This window comes from Phragmites australis, chromosome 15 (genome assembly GCF_958298935.1).
Source record: "Phragmites australis chromosome 15, lpPhrAust1.1, whole genome shotgun sequence".
Taxonomy (NCBI): domain Eukaryota; kingdom Viridiplantae; phylum Streptophyta; class Magnoliopsida; order Poales; family Poaceae; genus Phragmites; species Phragmites australis.
In genome coordinates this window covers 12,069,951-12,089,973 of record NC_084935.1, presented here as the reverse complement: position 1 = coordinate 12,089,973, position 20,023 = coordinate 12,069,951, and the positions used below count along the sequence as shown (strand labels likewise).

General features: G+C 42.4%; 2 protein-coding genes across 2 annotated transcripts; both read left to right on the top strand.

Annotated features, from left to right (window-relative positions):
• Positions 1-309: 309 nt before the first annotated feature.
• Positions 310-2,823, top strand: LOC133891882 (xyloglucan endotransglucosylase/hydrolase protein 31-like). Its single transcript, XM_062332584.1, has 3 exons — positions 310-649; positions 1,605-1,705; positions 1,800-2,823. Exons 1-3 carry the CDS (start codon positions 412-414, stop codon positions 2,373-2,375), a joined length of 915 nt encoding a protein of 304 aa, XP_062188568.1. The 5' UTR covers positions 310-411; the 3' UTR covers positions 2,376-2,823.
• A 15,224-nt stretch (positions 2,824-18,047) lies between these two features.
• LOC133893379 (uncharacterized) lies at positions 18,048-19,426 on the top strand. Its single transcript, XM_062334385.1, has 2 exons — positions 18,048-18,780; positions 18,889-19,426. The coding sequence occupies exons 1-2, from the start codon at positions 18,343-18,345 to the stop codon at positions 18,943-18,945; spliced, it is 495 nt and encodes a 164-aa protein (XP_062190369.1). The 5' UTR covers positions 18,048-18,342; the 3' UTR covers positions 18,946-19,426.
• The last annotated feature ends 597 nt before the right edge of the window (positions 19,427-20,023 follow it).

The following is a 20,023-nucleotide window of genomic DNA, read 5'->3' as shown; positions in this document are numbered from 1 at the left end:
CGCTGTCCAAATAGAGGCAGTTGGTTGGAGGCTGAAGCAAGCAAGCAGCTAGAAGTCTAGAGTAGCCTAGTGGTAGTACAGTACAACTGTACAAGAGAGCTCAGAAATGGTCCAAGGGGCTGTGCGCCACGCCTGCATCACCGGCTTGTTCCCTTCCCTACCTATCTTCCATCAACCGCCCACACCCCCCCTGCGCAATGACGTTTCTCATTTACTCCTACCGCTCTTGGCAACTCCCCCTTGCGAGCGGGCCCCACCTCACTACTCTCTCTCTCTCTACTCTTTCCTATATATATACTCGCATTGACTACACTGTCCCAGGCAGGAGCTCAGTGTAGCTACCAAAGTGACCTCTCCTCGCAGCACAGCAGCTAGTAGCCAGCAAAGCCCGAAGGCTGATGCTAGCTACCAATGGTTAATACTTCTCCAAGCAGCATGTCACTGTGCGCCGCCTCCGTGCCGGCATTGCTGCTGCTCCTGGCGATGGCCGCCACCTCCGGCGACGCGCAGCCTTCGCCCGGGTACTACCCGAGCGCGAGGTTCCGGCCGGTGGGGTTCAACCGCGGCTACGTCAACAAGTGGGGCCCGCAGCACCAGACGGTCTCCGGCGACCAGTCCTCGCTCACCATCTGGCTCGACAAGACCTGCGGTATGTTACTGTGTCTCTAGCTACGTCCAGTACATTTTTTAAGGCAAAGGCTATTTTTCGGATGTCTATTTTTTAAAAAAAAATCAGACAATCGTTGTAAATGGCTTACAACGTCTTCAATCTCCGCTAGTACCTGTTTTGCTTCGCTCGTTGCGCCCCAGCCCCTAGCTATTTTTGACGATATTCCTATCGTCGGTCAATTCGCACTCTCCTACTCCACCTTAGCTCACCGACTGTCCTTCGCCGCCTGTGACCGGCAGCACCGTCCTGCGCCCAGCTCCTACGCTGGACCGTCCTATCTCCCTTAAAGCCACCTTTAAATCCGATAACTAAGGAAACCCCGTCAATCTTCAACCGACGACACCCGTTAATGAATAAATTCCTTCGCATGTTCATGGACGCTAAAATATAAGAAGTATTTTTCTTAAAACTACATGGATTACTATGTCTTGTCACCATTGTGGTCATGCTAGGTGGGTCATTGATGTGTTCAGACCTGTGTGTCTCCCTGCTAACAAGGACATAGCTACTGCCAATGTGATAAGAGCGCACATATGTATTATTTGGCTTTTCAAGTGTACGCACTGAAAGGAAAATTTTCATTTGATGTCTAAGCATGATGTCCACACATGGTTTACTATAATTATTCATTTACATTGAGATTCATATTGAAATGATAGGTAAAATAAGTTATAGAATAAATGAGGGAACAAACGGATGGATGAATATAAAGAATGAACATCGAGACTAGCGATATTTCTACCGACATTTCTACATAAGTGGATGTGAAATTACATTTCCCTAGCTCGAGCAACAAAACCTTAGTAGTAGTAAACAATATAGAAATCATAATTTTTGTAATGATAATCATTGGATTTACATATGTTCCTTAGTAGTACGTTGTTAATCTTCAATGCAAATTGAGTAATTAATTTGATTGTTGGCGCACGCGCAGGGAGCGGGTTCAAGTCGAAGCACGCGTACAGAAATGGCTACTTCTCCACCCGCATCAAGCTCCCCGCCGGTTACACCGCCGGCACCAACACCGCCTTCTACGTAAGCACACACTTGACTGGATACATACAATCATTGTGTGTCAAATTACGAAAAACAAACCCTGAAATGGCTTTGATCATCCATGCAAACGCAGCTGTCGAACAACGAGGCGCACCCTGGTTTCCACGACGAGATCGACATGGAGTTCCTGGGCACCATCCCGGGGGAGCCCTACACGCTGCAGACCAACGTGTACGTCCGGGGCAGCGGCGACGGCCGAATCATCGGCCGCGAGATGCGGTTCCACCTCTGGTTCGACCCCACCGCCGACTTCCACACCTACGCCATCCTCTGGAATCCCGACGCCATCACCTTCTTCGTCGACGACGTCCCCGTCCGGCGGTACGAGCGCCGCACCGAGCTCACGTTCCCGGACCGGCCCATGTGGGTGTACGGCTCCATCTGGGACGCCTCCGACTGGGCCACCGACGACGGCCGCCACCGCGCCGACTACCGCTACCAACCCTTCGTGGCGCGCCTGGACCGGTTCGTCATCGCCGGGTGCGCGACCACAGCGCCCGCCGCCTGCCGCCCCGTGCCGGCCTCGCCCGCGGGCGCCGGGCTCACGGCGCAGCAGTACGCGGCCATGCGGTGGGCGCAGCGTGGGCACATGGTGTACTACTACTGCAACGACTTCCGCAGGGACCACTCGCTCACGCCCGAGTGCTGATCGTGCTAGCCGACCCTACCGGAGCCGGTCCCTCACCGGCGTCGTGGCCGCGTGAGTGGGACGATCTTGGCCGGTTGCTCGATCGAAGCGGGGCCAGGGTGGATTGTCTGCGGCCGTGCGATTCGGAAAGTTGCTGCTTCTTTGTGTTTGTTCCTTTGGGTTTTTTTTTCATTCCCCCGTGAAAAGCTAGTGAAGGTATGGTGTGGCTGCCCTACCGCCGCCGCTGCTGCTTGTGAGGCCGGTGGTTGAGGCGTTGGCTGGTCGTTGGCATATTGCCAAAAAGGGGTGTCGTCCTGTAGTGTCGAGCTACCATTTGCTGCTTGTTGCTTTCCCGTTCGTGCCACATGCGTGCGTGCCCCCAAAGGGGCAATGCTGCATGATTCATGGCGTCTTGCATGCCCACTGTAATACGGAGACCTCATTTTAAAATATATGTTTCCTGTCGGTGATGATATATATAATAATATATACAGTTATATAATTCAGTTATGATAAATCATGACGATTTCACCATTCATTCGAGTTAATTAAATAATTATCATACAAAATTGGATCATATTTCTCACTTAAAAATATATTTAATCTTACATTATTTATCGTACATATCTAGACGTCTAATATTTTCTTATATACATTCTAAAAATACATTTAATCTTTCATTACCTTTCATATTTTTCGGATTGTTATATACTGAATTGATTTTACGTGTGTAACACATGTGCAGTTAATAGTACTATTATAGTTATATGATTTCAGACTTCTTTACTACTACAGAAAAGATCATCCATATCCTTTTTTACTGTCGGTTTTTAAAAAAGCCGATAGTAATAACCCATCTGACAAAAACTATTATCACTTCCAGTTTATTATATGAACCGGCATAATGAATCGGTAGTGATACTTGCTTATCACTGCCAATTCTAGCCATGAACCAGCAGTAATAATAGAGACATTATTACTGTCAATTTGTTATATTAATCGACAGCGATAATAAAACGTAGCTCATTTTGAAAATTTATAATGTTTTCATACGGGGTTAGATGAAGACAAACTTTATATGAAAATTAGAGCTCTTGACGAGATCTACAACTTTATAGTTGATAAATTTTTTATTTCAAGCAATATAGATGCCTAAATAAGCATCTAAAGACTGTCAAAGGAAATCATACACTATACCACAAAATAAATTGCCGGATCTAGTGTAAGCTAGTAGGAATAATTAAAAAAGCCACACGTAGGACCACAAAGTTGAAAACTGCAACTTCAAATATTTTAATCGCGATGTTGGTAACTCAAATTGATGAAATATCTGCACAACACTAACTTTTAGATGTAGCACTATGTCTCTAAAATTTTTCAAGTAAATTAGAGAAGATCAATTTTCGATCAAAAACTTTGGAGTTCCTATCAAGAATCTTTTGAGCCTTTTTTAGGTCGGGAAAGATACATATATAAACACATGTATTTTTTTAGATGCACCTCCTTGTTAGCTTTGAATGTAGAGGTCGAACATTGAAATCGGACTTTGTACGAAAAAGTTATAGCTGTTTTATCAAACGATGAACAAATTTGAGATAAATATTTTCATATTGAGCCGGATGGAGACAAATTTTATATAAAAATTGTAGATCTCGACGAGATGTATAACTTTGTAGTTGATAATATTTTCATTTGAAGCAATCTAGGTGCCTAAATAATCGTCCAAAGATTTGAGCAGGAAATGTCAAAATAATAAATTACCTAGGGTTGTTTGTTCGGTTATTTTGGTTATTTCGGTTCAGTGTATTTGTTATTTCAGTTAATACGATATTGTTACTCTGGTTAATATGGTATTTTATAAAAAGATGATTCGGGATAGGCCGATACCAATTTATTTTGGTTCGATATGGGTAAATATCATTCCTATTAAATTTGAGGCAAATTAAGAAGACGTAACGTGCCAATGCGACTAGAACACTGCACTACACACTTGCTAAAAATACTTTTCCTAATTTTTTTGTGTACACTGGTCACCTTCTTCATTTCACACCTGCACCTCCTTTTGTATCTTCATTCTCCTTAGATGTGGCTGCTGTGTGCCTTGTTTGCTGCTGTGCCTTGTTTTGTTTGAGTCCGTTGCTTAACGAAGCACCCCAGCCGGCCAGCTGCTCGATTCTCTCGCGCCTTCTCGCGTTGTGTGTGCAGCAGCAGCAGCGCACCGGCACGACGGCCCAAGCAGGCAGCAGCCCACCACGGCAGGGGCAGCCCAACACAAATGGTTATTTCGGGGTTTTCGGTTTTCAGCCGGTTAAAACTGAAAAAACCGAAGGCTTTAAAATAAAAGTTCCTATTAACCGAACAAAAACGAAAAAAACCGAGTTGTTTGGTTTGTTCGGTTCGGTAGGATTCTGCACAACCTAAAATTACACTGTAGCCATACACTGTAGCCAGTAGGTAAGATTTGAAATGAGATAGTAAGAAAGCTTCACGTGAGGGGTGAGGTTATGGATTTAACTCCTACAAATTACACATGTGCGTAAATTGTTATATTTGTGGATTTGACTTCTACAGAAGCCGTGAGGGTCATCTCAAGTCAGAAAAAGTTGTGAGGATTCGTTCATCAAATGCAATTTTTTTCGGCGTTAAAAATATTAGATCTAGAATCGAATATCACTACCAGTTTAAAATAACTTTATTACTACCATTTTTAATATGCAGTGATTATCTTTTTATAGTAGTGCTGACATATGTTGTAATTTGTCATGTACAACATTTCTTTTTGGCGTAAGCCCAATTTAAGTCGGCGTGTAAATTAGTACTGCTACCGTACCCCCAGTTCCACTACTTGCAAGTTGTAACGGGGCGCTACGCCTACTGAAAGGTTGCTAAGAGGAGAGAAGAAGAGATATGTCATCACAGAGAAAAAGATCTTTCATAAAATCCAGTCCTATAGGATTTGTTTCCCTATAGTAGGGCATGCATGATGCTTCCATGATGTAACAAGACAAGTTATTGATAGTAATCTATAGAACCCCTAATCTATTAGTGTCTGTTTGGTTCTGATAATTAGGCCTAAAATCTCTAAATTTGAATTGGGCTCCGAATTCAGCTGTTTGGATGGATTGTGAATCATAAATGGAATTGAAGACCAATTCTGTTTGGATTTGAGACCAACTAGAATGGAAGTCCATCAATACCGAGCCCTACCCCTCTATATTGCTCTGAGTTACTTGTCTTCCGGACTTCTCACCTCTTCCAACTCAGGCTCCAGCAGCCTTGATACCGGCAACCCCTCCCATCCTTCGATAGCCTCCTCTCATCGTACTTCACCACCTACCTTCACCGGGATCCATCGCTGGACTCTGCCATCTTCTTTCCCAAGTCCGCCAGCTCCGCATACTTGCCCAAGTCCACTGGCACTGCCTCCTTCCCCAAGTCCAGTGATGTCGTGGTGATCCGTCGGTGCTACCTCTGAAGTCCAGCAACGTCGTGGAGATCCGTCAGTGCGGCTCCCCTTTATGTCGTCGAGATCCTTTGGCATCACCTCTGTCTTCCCTAAGTCTAGTAACAATGTCAAGATTTCCTAGCGCCACCTCCTTCTTCCCCAAGGTTGGTCGATTGGTTGCCCCCTGCCATGATGTTGTTGCCTCCTTCACCATGGCCGCCTCCTTTTTCTTCCCCAAGTCCGATCAGTTGTTGCTGCCTCCTTCACCATGGCCGCCACCGTGAGCTCCATGGATGAGCTGGTGTCGCGATGAAGGCCGACGTGGGGGCTGGAAGAGCTCGATGAATATGCTGGAGATCCTATGGGAGACGGTATGTTCAAGCCATTTGGATTCGGGTTTCTCAAAGTTTACAACCAAACAACCACTAGAAATGATTTAATCTAGTTTTCTTTTCAACCATTCCCTTGCTAACCAAACAAGAACTTTGAATTGGGGTCCTATTTCCATGTCCTTCTAGATTTGGATTTGAGATCCAATTCAATTCATCCATGGCGATTCTGAGATCCAAAAGAAGCCTTATTCTTGTTTTAATATGAACCGGTCTTCAAAATTAGACTTTGGTCATGGTTTTCTCGCAAGATATATCATTTATAAATAGAAAGCTAGTATAGTGTGAAAACATTTTGAAATGTAAATCTAGTGTATAACTTTATACACTAGACATAGGTATAATTAAACTAAATGTTGATCATAGTATATAAAGTTTGACTTTTTAAAAATAAAATATGCCTTTTATTCTCGAAGGGGGAGTATATATCTAAAAAAGGGAAAAAAAAGTTATGTCCTACGCGGAAAGGAGAACTTACAGTTCCAAGCAAACACCTTTTCTTAACCCGTAGAAAAGCCCAACCTGTACAACGGATGTGTTGTTTGATTGGGCCCGAAGTGAAACTTTACTTCTCCAGCTCAAGCAATTTGGGTTCAGTTCCTCTCAAAAAGAAAAGTAAATAAAAAACAATTTGGGTCTAATACCTGAAAGAAAATTGCTGCATTCACACGACGCACAATCGAACTTTCGGACCTTATCTATGAGATGCATGTTTGAACAATTTTACACTTTTATAGATTTCGATGATTTAGCATCCATGCACTACTAGATATCCATTTTTTTTTTTTGACATAGGGAAATATAGTGGCCGAGTGTTCATATACAACCCTCGGTTAGAGTGGCTGGCGGTTTCACAAATCACCGACCATTTACTTAAGGGTGTTGCTAAAAAATAGACACCCGTTTTTTTTTCAGCGACGACTGCACAATCATCTTCAATCTCCGGCCTAGTTTCTCTCACCGTGCAATCAACGTTCTCCCTTGTGTCTTCGGCGGCTCATGTGCTCGCATTTGCCTCCCTGCCTCCTCCATCCGTCTCCAGCGGCGCTGCTCGCCACCTTACTAACCCAGTTCCATCGGACCGTCTCTGCTTACCCTCGCCCTAGCACCATCCATTCAGTCGTCCTACGCTATCCACGACTGGCGACCCCCCTACCTCGCCACTCCGCTCCCATGCTCACCTCCTCCTTCGGGTTAGTCTGTCGCCCGCCAACCTCCCTTCAAACCTGGCAATAGACAAATTCTCGACAGGAAGCTACCGCCGTTAACCTCGAACCCCTAACCAAGGTAACCATCACATGTTTACACATGTTCACACGGTCGTCTAAGATCAAGCTTGTTTCCAGTGTATGATAAATAAGAGGTGTGTTTACTTAATCATGCTCGGAAATCTTTGGTGTGGCCGAAGGTTGAGACTAATTCCGGACGGTTTAGTCGGATTTCTGAAAATCCCGTTCCCCCTCCGTTACATATTGCCCCCTCCGTTACAATCCATTCCACCTCCGTTAGTTTGACGTTAACCTCTCCGTTGGCTGCAATGCAAGCTGTACTGAACCCAAATATTTGTCCCAAATCGAAATAAACCCATCGTGAGGTCGCCTCCTCCCCCACTTGGCCCGTTCGCTGCCGATCGCCTCGGCTCCCGCTGTCGACCTCGCCCACGCTGCTCGGAGGCCACCGCGCCTCTCGCCTGTGCCGCTTAGAGGTAATGTCTGTTGTAATGAAAAAAAATATCTTATTAGATTATAATTGTGATTTTTTATAATTAATAATAATATATTTATTGAGATTAACATGTTTGTTAAGAATATATGTTAGTAAGTCTTATAGATGCAATACATCAAGAAGTTATTGTAGCCGGGATAAAGTTTGATTGAATTGGAGAAGTCTAAAGAGAATTGACCTCACCGGATAGTCCAGTACAGTAGAGTTTGCACTCACCAGAGTATTATGCATAGAGACTGATAGTCTCACCGGATAGTCCGGTGCTCTGTGTGTTGAACTCACTGAAGCATTTCTAATAAAGTGAAGAAGACTGAGAACCTCACTAGATAGTTTGGTGATCTACACAGGGTAACACTAGAGTATTTCTTGCAGAGAATAATGTAAGTGCAGAAGATTAAATATCAACCCACCGGAAAGTCCGGTGCTTGGTTTATGCTTACCGGATTATTGCACCAGAGCATTTCTTGCAAAGGCAATTGCAAATGTTCAAGAATGAAGAACAACCTACCGGAAAGTGCAATGCTTGGTTTATGTACACCGAATTATAGCATCGGAGTTTTTTTTTTAGATGCTACTGCAAGTATTGAAGAATGAAGAACAATCTACCGAAAAGTCTGGTATTCTGAAGATCAATATACTGAAGCATTTTATATAGAGAAGAAGTGGCACGATCTAACTTAAGATAACTCACCAAAAGATTTAACGATGAATTTAAAGACACATCAAAATATTCGGTATCCACGTAGCGACCGTAGCTGAGACATTAGTGTCTCATCATCCACCAGCAAGCACTGTTATTGGTGTATTCGTGTATGACACCCCTGTTTGTATGTGTGTGTGAGTGAGAGAGAGGGATGTGCTAAGCTGTGTGTGTTTGTGTGTGTGAGAGAGGGATGTGTTGAATTGTGTGTGAGAGAGAGATGTAGCTCTGTGTTGGAGAGATGTATTCGGTAAGAGAGATATATTTAGCCGTGTGTGTGAAAGAGAGATAAGAGCGAGAGATGCATTCAACTGTGTGTGTGAGAGAGAAAGAGAGATATCTGAGAGAGAGATTTGTATTTAGCTCTGAGAGCACATGTATCTGTTGTATTGATGATGATTCCATGTTTGAATATCCAAACAACAATTGTCATTTGATTCCAAGAAAATAATTATATGTACATCCAAACAGAAAAAATGGATATGAATTAGATTTCAGACAATTTAATTATATGTACGTGTGTTGCATTTCAGCGGTTGCGAACTTTTCAACCAATTTTGATCATTAAGTGCGTGTCATTAAGCACACAGTTGCATTTTCGATTCAAATACGTATTAGCTTGTACCGAACTGTGTCTGCATATGTGGTCCCGAGATTTTCCTTTTTTTAGAGAGAGAGAACTCGAGGGGCAAGCCCCTACTAATTATCATATATTTAATAAAAAAGAAGATGGCTGCTCTCAGTGGGAGACCTGGGTTCGATCCCCAGCTCTCACCCCCGGGGCATCTCTCAGCCTCTTTGTAGCTGAGGTGTGTGGGCCTCTTTGTGAAAAAAAAAGAAGATTTTTACCCAAAAGAGAAAAGAAGACGAAAAAACAGCAAGGAAAAAGACAAGTCTACTCTAGAAAAACACACATTGTTGGTAAGTAGCTTAGCTTCGCATGATGGATAACCAGTGCGAACTCATACTTGAACTTGGCTCTGCAGGCAGCTACTGTCGGAGAGATTTCATTGAAGACCTGATCAATCATCACTGTTCATATGCTCCAACAGAGTAAAATGATAATCTCCATGAAGAATGGAACGGGGTTCTGCTTGAGGTGGCACTTACAGTCCAACACTACACCAGCATTGTTGCCATTTCTTCAGCCTGATCAAAACACAAGACGTAGTAGTTCTCCGGTGTTCAATCTGTCCTTTAGAAGTAGCCAGAAGAACACCCTTTGCTTGGGTTGACATGCAGAATTTCATAACCAGTGGAAGGCTTGATGTATTTCTTGATGCCCCATGATCCTCTTGTAAGCTTTGGCAGATGAATATATGTGATTTCCCTATATATGTATGCCAAAGTATCCTGTTGGTCAGAGATAGGTTAGGTCAGTACTTGCTCATTGAGCTGCAGAAATTGATTGTAAGCTTGTATTGATAGAGGCAGCTGAAAAAGTTGTTGCAGGGAGTCTGTTACGTTGCTAGTGCTTGATGTAGAGTGGTGTGTTTGCATTTGGCATATGAGTAAAGCTCTGGGTAATGCACTTGTGCTAGCATTGCATTCCACATATCCTGCCAGAATAGAACTGTTTTACCATTCCCAAAAGGAGCTTTATGATATCCCTCCACCGGAAGGATCGTTTCTTCACTCTACTTGGCAACTAATTTTGTGCATAATAATTATCCCAAAGAAGGTGCACCTATGGCAAGTCAGCTTTATTGAAAAATTTGTGTAGGTTCTTCAGCAGCAAGGAATCATTTTGGATTCTAAGATTGATTACAACAACGACACCTTCTTTCTAGGCTTACAAACCACCTTCTATGCTGCTAAAGGTGGCTTCTTTGCATTTATACCGGAACCTCTCCACAGGCAATACTTTCTGTATTTGTATATTTGCTTGATTATTATGCCTGGAAATTTGAGTGTGCACATATAGAATGTTGGCAATGATGAGAGCACTGGGTTAACGATTTCTAGCTTGCGTATCTGTGTTAGAAAGATTGAAGAACTCACCAGCCTTATTTCCACTCTTTGAACCAAGGGGACGAAGTCTTCCACTCTAGGTTTGATTAGGCGTAATGGAAGCCCTTAATTATATGAAGGGGAGCACTCCTTGTTGGCAGTTTGTCTTTGCCAAAATTTCCATTTTTGCTGGACTGACATTGATTGTTGCCATGCCAGACTTATTGTAGTTTACTTCGGTCATGTGGAGTCTGCAAATGTGTTTAGGAGAGCTTTCAAACAGTATGGTTGCTTGGGACATGCTTCCATAATTAGCAGCATGTCATCTACATACTGCACAATTGGGAAGTTTGTTCCTGCTGCTAGGGGATGGGGAGTTTGAGCAGGCCTTGATCTTTTGCTTTGTTGATGATAGATTGCAGCAAGTCTAATGCCAATACAAATAGAAGTGAGAGTGGATCTCCTTGTCTGACACCCACGTACTCCATTTAGTAACACTGAGGATATGCATGAGCTCATGGTACTAGAGATCCATTAAAGTCATTTGTTCCGGAAGCCCTTATGCCTCAAAACATCCAAAATAACCTGGTGCATGCTCCATCATGTCAAATGCTTTTTCAAAATCCAATTTGAGGATCACAATTTCCCGCTTTGATTTGTGACATAAGTGGAGATATTCAAATGACCATGGTAAGCAACCTTGAATAGTCCTCACTTAATAAATCCATACTGATTCGGGTTAATGACAGATAGAATGACTCACTGCAACCTGTTGGCTAGTAGCTTAGTAATCTAACTTGACGGATGAGTTTAGCACTAATATTGGTTTGTAGTCTGAAACTCCCATGGGCTGTCTTTTTAGACATATGGTTCGTCCATGAAAGTCTTCACAAAGATCATAAGAATCTTGTGAGATGATTGGCCAAGATGTTTCGTTGCACCTCGAACGCAGGCATCTGATCCGCCAAACAAAAACAGAGCTACATCCTGCATGTAGCAATGCGCGTCTCACTCTCCCGTTTGCCACAGTCGTGCTTTATGGGCTCGAGCTGCTGCATCTTCTTTTTGCTCGTCAGCGCAAGGACGTACGCCCACCGCACACGCCATTACAACTAGACGACAAGAGATGCAGACGCCATTAAAATCTTTGTGTTCTCATCAGAAGTAAATGGGCTTCTAGCACTGGGAGGTCCTATTGCTTAGCCTCTCCAAGCCCGAGGCCTGAGCCTGACAGGCCAGCACAGCCAGGCGCCAGCCACATTCGTCAACGCTGCTGCGGAGCAGGAGCAGTGAATGCGTTCGGCCATGGATGCTTTTGCATGGAACTGCACGCGAGGCAGATTGGCAGCAGATTGGCAGTGCACAGTGAGAGCTGCTTTGACCCGCACGATCTTTCGTTGGCGGGCGTCGTTGATGACCGGTGCATGCTTCTGTGCGGCATGGCGAGGCCTGCACCCGTGCTCCGCAGCCGTTTTGCGCACTGCTGGAGGTGCCCATCACGTCAGGACTGTTGGAATGTTGGGTCATTAATTGATGGTGAACAAGTGCATTTCCTTGCAAAAGACGAATGAATGAGCAAGCACGGTGTTGCTTTATTGCACTAAATACCCTACTAGTGCTCCATCTAGTCTCAATTAGTGTTCTGCCTTCTTGCACGTGCAATAATGAATGGGCTGATCTACCCATTTCTCTAACAACATTAGCAGTAGGCAATTAGTAGTAGGTGCATTTGCTGGAAAGAAGTAATTTATAATTTGAGTTTCCGTTTTCTTCATTTCCGAAGGGGGGCCAATCTGTGTTTTCACCTTTGTTTTGAAGTGTTAAACTAGGTAGCTTAATTTTTAGATTCTGCTCATTACTGTATATGTTTATCTTGACCGAGTTATATATGAAGCATATCGAGCTCTACTTATCTAGAATACTTCCTACACTTAAATAATGTTTTTCGACGCAAAATTCTTCTGTCAGACATTGATCCTTGCAGAAACTCTAAAGCATAAATCCGTTTCAAGCAAAATTTTCTATTGGTGAATAACTAAAATCGTCACCAATATGAAAACAATATTATTTAGCAGGAAGGTATTGTGCCGAATACATTATGAGCATCTGAAAGTAGCCATGTTGATTAGTCGTAACGGAATTAAACAGTAAGTTGAAATGAAGACGATTAATTATTTCGAAGCGAAATCTCTGGAAGTAGATCAACTGGACCACCTTTCCTGCTTGCCGTTTCTGACACATGCATGAATTTGGCCAACCGTTTTGCTCCTCGGACCTTTCACGCGTCCGAATGTAGGGTAGCGTCCCAATGTACTTTGAGGGGCCTAGCCTAGTGAGTAGTCACCTTCGACTCCGTAGTCTAGCTCGGGTGAAGAAATGTCAACGCAACCTTTTGCACATTTTGAATTCATACTTAATGCATAGGAGTACGTAATACTCGATCCATACATGTATATATGCCGCCTTAACCCATTAGCATTTTACACAGCAATGAAACCAGCCTCAAATTTTCCAGTGCCATTCCGTAGCCAATGGACTGTGACAACGACTAGCTAGGCTTTTTCATGTTGCTTTGAGAGGTGTTATATAGAGGACAAGCCGTACCTTACTAGTTACTAGTTCAATCCTGTTATTTACTAGGGTACTTTTTTCTCATTGCACTTGAAGATATTGTCAGTAAGCATGCACATCGAATCTTGTGCCTATGTCATAAAACTAGCTTCCACTACCAGCATTTATTTGTATAGACGATTTACAATATCTTTACTGGACGCTTTTTGAACTGTTTATATAAAAAAATCTATACAAATTAAATTTATAGAAAAAAGTCTATATAAAGATTTATACAGACAGTTCGTTACTGAAACCGTATGTACTATAGATTATCACATATGGCTCCAAATTTTGAGCCATATGTCATATAGGAATATTACATACTGCTTTAATAACAAACCGTCTGTACTAGAGATTATTGCAGACGGCTCTAATTTTCGAGCCGTCTGTGAACACAGTTCAGTACAGACGGCTCCAGTTTCGAGCCGTCTGAACTGTACATTTATACATACTGTTGTAGACATAGAACCATCTATATTGTGCATTTATACAGTACTACATTCATATATTACTAAATATAAACTCACATATCAATAACAAATCATTCACAAATCATTTGCATTCAAACAACAACATATTGAACAACATGGTCCCCTTCCCATCCAACCTCCTCTCATGGCGAGACATAGGCACACCTATTTGTTTGAGCTGCTCTATGTAATCAATATAGAACTTGACTATCTCTTTGGTTGTGTAACCTTGGACGATGCTGCCCTTCAGACGAGATCGATTCCAAATATACTTCTTGAGAATTCCCATGTACCTCTCAAACGGGTACATCTAACGTATGAATACTGTGTCGCATATCTTTATCTCTCTCACGAGGTGAACGATAACATGTACCATGATATCAAAAAATGATAGAGAAAAGTACATCTCCAGATGACATAGTGTCTTCACCACATCGGCCTATAAAACATCAAGTACATCAGGATCAATGACATTCTGAGAAATTATGTTGAAGAAGTAACACAGCTTGGTGATTGTATCTCGGAGATAGGTTGGCTGGATATTTCGGATTGCAACAGGAAGCATCTGTGTCATTAACACATGGAAATCATAGGACTTCATGCCAACTAATTTTAAATCTTGCATTGAAACAAGTTTCGAGATGTTAGCGGAGTAACCGGACGGAACTTTCACACTATGAAAGCACCGACACAATTCAGTTCTCTCGGCTTTTTTTAGATTATAGCAAGCAGGAGGAAGCCTCATTTTACCTTTTTCAGAGGGCTCAGGTGCCACTCGAGCCTGATCTTCAAATCAACCAGGTCAAGCCTTGCGTTGAGGCCGTCTTTCATCTTGCTTGGAATATTAAGTAAAAGACCAACCAAACTTTCGCACGCATTCTTCTCTACATGCATGATGTCGATGTAATGGTGAACTTCAAGGTGCTTCCAATACGGTAGCTCCCATAATATCGATCTCTTCTTTCACATGCCACCAATATCCTTAGATTTTTTACTCCCCTTTCCAAACACAATATCGATATCTTTAATTATATTGTGCACCTCTTGACCACTGTAGTATCTTAGACATAAATCTCTGTTACTCATTCCGTCGAATTGTTCCTTCATGTTGTGGTACGGGTGATACATGTTAAGGAACCTACGGTGGCGCATGAATACTGTTTTATGCGAGTGGGGCAGCCACATACTCGTTATACCATCGAAGCAATGGGGACATGCCGAGTCTACTTATTTACTCTGGTCTGAAAGGTTATGTAGTGTAAGCAAATTATTGATCGTGCATAATAATAAGACGCGTAGCGTGAAATTCTCCCTTTTGTACGCATCCCATATTTGCGCTCCTTCGTTCCACAATATTTTTAGATCTTCCACCAATAGTCTTAGGTATACATCAATATCGTTCCTAGGTTGTTTCGGACCTTGGATAAGCAGTGACATCACCCAGTACTTCCGCTTCATTCACAACCAAGGAGGTAGGTTGTAAATACTGAGAATAACTGGCTAAGTGCCGTGCCTACTGCTCATGTTCCCAAAAGGATTCATCCCGTTCATGCTCAAAGCAAACCTTGTATTCCTCAGTTCTGCACCAAAGTCATCAAAAATCATGTTGATGTTTCTCAACTAGGGAGAATCAGCAGGGTGCCTTAGCTTTCCATCTTGCTTGTAGCCCTCTGAGTGCCAGTACAACAATTTAGCCTCTTTTTAATTCATAAACAAACGTTTAAGACATAGAATTATAGGCAGATACCACACCACCTTAGCAGGAATTCCTTTCTTCACATAGCCATTGTCTGATTGACTCTTACGCTTGTATCGAGATGCTTTGCACACTGGATATGAATACAAGTCTGATAGATCTTTACAGTAGAGGATACAGTCATTCAGACATGCATGTATCCTTTGTACATCCATTCTCAATGGATAAAGAACCTGATTTGCTTCGTATGTGCTTTTAGGCGACTCGTTTCCATCAGGAAGCATATCCGATAAGCGTTCTAATAGTGCTGTGAAACTCTTATCTGACCAACTATCGCTTGCTTTCAATTTAAGAAGTTCAAGCACGGATGTCAACTTTGTATATTTCGGTTTGTATCCAGGGAGCAACGGCTTCTCCAAGTCCTTAATCAAGCACATGAATTTGTTAAAGTCTCTCTGAGTACTCAAGTTCACGTCTGTATCGCACAGCATCAGATCTAACCTATCATCATCGCCTCTAGCACCACAGTCATCATCATCTGCACCAAATTCCTCGTCATCTTCTTTTCTTATGTTGACTTCGGGTTCTTCAACGATACCAACTTCTTCGTGTAACACATTCTGCTCTTCACCATGTTTGGTCCAACACGTGTAGTCCGGTTTAAAGCCCCTGATAATTAAGTGCCCATGTATTTGTATGGCTGCGTTCTGTCTAAGAAATGATCTTTCATTTTTACAATCGCAACAAGGATAATATATAAATTCAACACTCTTCTCCAATCAATCCTCCTCGGCAGCTAACAAAAAAGCCATCATACGATCAAGTTACCCTTGGTTTGTACGAGAACCATACATCCAGCCACGATCCATTTACATTGTACGAAGTAAATTAATATCAAATCAACCTAATAAAATAGAACAACCAAGCTTTTCGTCAAAAAAATGAAGCTACCATACATAAATGCGTGAATAAACCATACACATGACAATTAATTCAAAAATAATTAATAATTATCATTATATTAATTATATACATGAATACCTAAAAATAAGGACAAACATTAATTCAAAACTTATCGTTAAATACTACACTTATTGATAATTTTATATTTATATATAAAAATTTAAAATTTGTCTACAACACTAGATTAAAGCTAGCTATTTATAGTAACATATAATTAAATCTTCATCTATACTTTTAGCTTCATATATACCTAGAACAACTAATATATTCTAGATCAGTATGAAAAAAAATCTAAGCCTATATGTAGATATAGTTGATCTCTCAAGACTAAATTAAAATACAAATCTACATCATCTAATAAATAGAACAAAACTATATCATTATGGAAAAAAATCTAGATCTAGATTTAGATCTTGCTAGCTCTCAAAACCAAAATCTAAACCATCTAAATAAAAATAGAACATAATGCTTACCTTAGAGTAACAAATGCCAATAAATATTCAAGTTTTCACCGAAATCTAACAATTTTTTTTTTCAAAATCGTCCTCTCCCTCCAAAAGTTGCGCACTATTTTTCATTGTTCGGGCGCCACTGTTCTACTTCGGTCTGGAGGTAGGAGATGATGTATTGTTCTAATAGTACATATGACTTTATGTTTGGAGTCGTCTATACTAAACTGTCCCATGTCCTCTCGCCTATTTTTTTAAGACGGCTCGTGTTTAGAGTCGTACGTGATATTAGTTTTATTACAGACAGTTCTAAATATGAGCTATCTATAATATTAATATAGACGGTTCACAATAAGAATCGTCTATATAAAAGCGTCCCACCACTCTTGGAGGGATCTCGTCATTATCATAGACAGTTCTTATTTAGAGTTGTTTATAATAATCTTTATACAAACGGTTCTTATATAAAATCGTCTGTACAGAGACGTTACACTAAATGATTTTTATAGTAATGTTCTCATCTTCGATTCTCGCTGGTAGTTAGAATCGAAGTTCTGTGTGTAAGCGTTCTATATAGAGGACAGAAATAAATCCTGCTATTTTGCTGCTGCTGCTTTTCCTCTTTGTTAATAAAATTTGTCGAAACTTGTACTAAAGCAAAAATCAAATGAAACGTGTAATATGCATATTCTGGTCCAAGCTGTGGCTTGCATTGGTAGTAGGCTGAGTAGCTCCAAAGGAAAAATTCCATAACTAGTGCGCACGCACGTCATATATTTATTTTAAAATTTATATTAGAGTGTTAGATGAAAAAATATAGGATAGAATTAACAGATAAATAATAGAGATACACTATCAAGATATAAAATATGTACACACCACGTTTTGAAGTTACATTTCCGTAAGTAGCTCTGTAGCCATCCATCAATGATAGTTTCTTTTTAATTCAGTGCCAAGAAAGTGTGCAAGCGTAGATGAACGCCACGACGCAATACTCTAATACTTTAGCTAATCAATCTCCACTCATGTTCAAATAATACGAATACCACCGCCACAAGAGCTGGGGCGAGGGAGGGGACTGGGGAGACACGCTTAAAATCCTGCAGACGCAGTGCTGTTGCACGGAGTGACAGAGGCATGCCACACAAACACAGGCCACAGGCTTCCATGAAGTACCCGAAGCAGGAAACCGAGCCCCATGCCGCTGTCCGCTCCTTGCACAGATCTCAAAAACGAGCGTCAAAGCCGTCTCTGCTGCGACACTAGCTAGGCTGTCCCCTGACTCCCCTCCTTGCTGGTAGCGAGCGAGCGAGCGACGCTGCTCCTTGCCTGTACCACGAGCTACGGTACCACTGCCTCCCTCGTTCCTTTTTCCCACTACCATCGCTATAACTTCATCGCCAAGCTCATTAGCTGCTCTTCGTCTCCCGAGCTGTGTTGCTCCTGCGCTAATGCTTGGATTCTTGATATAAATACGTGCATCCAGCCACTGGCCTTCTCCCACCACCAACATAGCCCTTCTCTGCTCCTAGCATAGTCCATACTCAGCTTCTAGCTTTTCTTTGCCTGCTGCCTGTGAGACAAGATCATGGAGAAGGCGAGGCGGCCGCGGCACGTGCCGGCGTTTGGGGAATGGAACTACTACTCCTCTTCCTCCTCCCCGAACGAGCTGGAGCTGCCGCCCTCCGGCGGTGCCGCGCCGGCCGACTGGTGGTACGCGCCGGAGCCGGAGGCCTGCAGCGACGTCTGGTTCAGGTACTCGCCGCCCCCGCGCAAACCTGCGCCCAAGAGGGTGCGGAGGCGGGAGGTCCGAGGCGTCGAAGTAGCAGCAGCAGAGAAGCTGTGCTACAGCGGCGGGAAGGGGCGTGTTCCGGCGGCGCGAGCGAGGGCTTCGGACTCGGACAATGCAGGCGGGGTGGTGGAGGGGCGCGCGCAGGCGAAGGGCGCCCGCAAGGTGTTGAGGCCCGTGGATGAGGACCTGTACCGGGTGCCCCCGCCGGACTCTGTCTCCGGCCGGCCAAGACGGGTACGTCACAGAGCAGAGCGACAGCAAAAGCCCATGTCTTTTTTGTCATGATCTTCTTTGTTACATGTGTGTTTACATACTAAACTTTCTTGGTGTTTTTGCGTGCAGAAGAGAGCGGCGAGGAGCTTGTGGATGGGTTGCTTAGGCGTCAACTGCGTCGCCTGAAGCAACACCACCAGCAAGCTATAGCCTCTGGAGTAGTGCTAGCTAGTAGAGCTGTGCCATTTTCTTCTTTGCTCTCTAACCGGAGGTCAGCTCAGTATGTGCCATGCCTTGTTAGCTTGGTGCTTGATGGTATAGCTACCAACTAAGAAACACTAGCACTAATATTCAGCGGTTTTTTTTAACTATGTAGAATTCTGGATGGGTGGAATACAGGATCTTGTCATCTGGTTTGAGTGTGCAACCTGGTCTTAGACTCTTAGTAGTGATATAAGTCAGCAATTTCTTTTACGCTATATTGTTCCTGATCAGTCTTGAACTCTTTCTTGACTATAGCTTACAAGGTTTTCTTGGGGAGTTTGTTTCTTGCAAATGCTTCGTTTCTTGGAATCGTTTCCATCCGCACATACCTGATGTCTATCGAAAGTTCAAAACAACTCTTCTCGGCTCTGCGGCTCTGCCTCACCAATGTGACGTGCTTTTAAATGACACTTTTGAACAATCTTTGGCCACTCACCACGCTTTATTTCTCATGTGACGTTTAAGAGGGGAGATATAGTAAGACATTGTTGTTAAGATATAAGTTTCTAGAAACATGCATGTGCGCTGTTAGTTTCTTATAATCTTCTAAGATAATTAATTGTCTCTCGTGTATTATTGTAATTATTTCCTAAGATAATTACAATAATACCTACTAAAATGGACGGTTGGATCATAATAATGATACTTTTTATCATCTAGTATCATGGTGTACTAAGAAACACTAGCACTAATAAATGAAATGAATAGAATAAGTGAAAGCTTATCCAAAGAATAAACTAATATTTTGATCTTCCCTAATTAAACATATAATTTACAAGTTTATCATTGTTTTTTTCCAATCCTACCCTTATGATACCTATGATACCCTTTAATGATACCCATAATACTGATGGACGATAGAGTATTATTGGGTTAATCTAAACCACCGGATAAAGAAAATGAACGACATACACTTATTTAGTTGTACTGTAAAAATCCTCTTTAATTAATGTTTAAGAAACCAGCACCGGGACAGGCCTTCCAGTTCATGACGTTATTT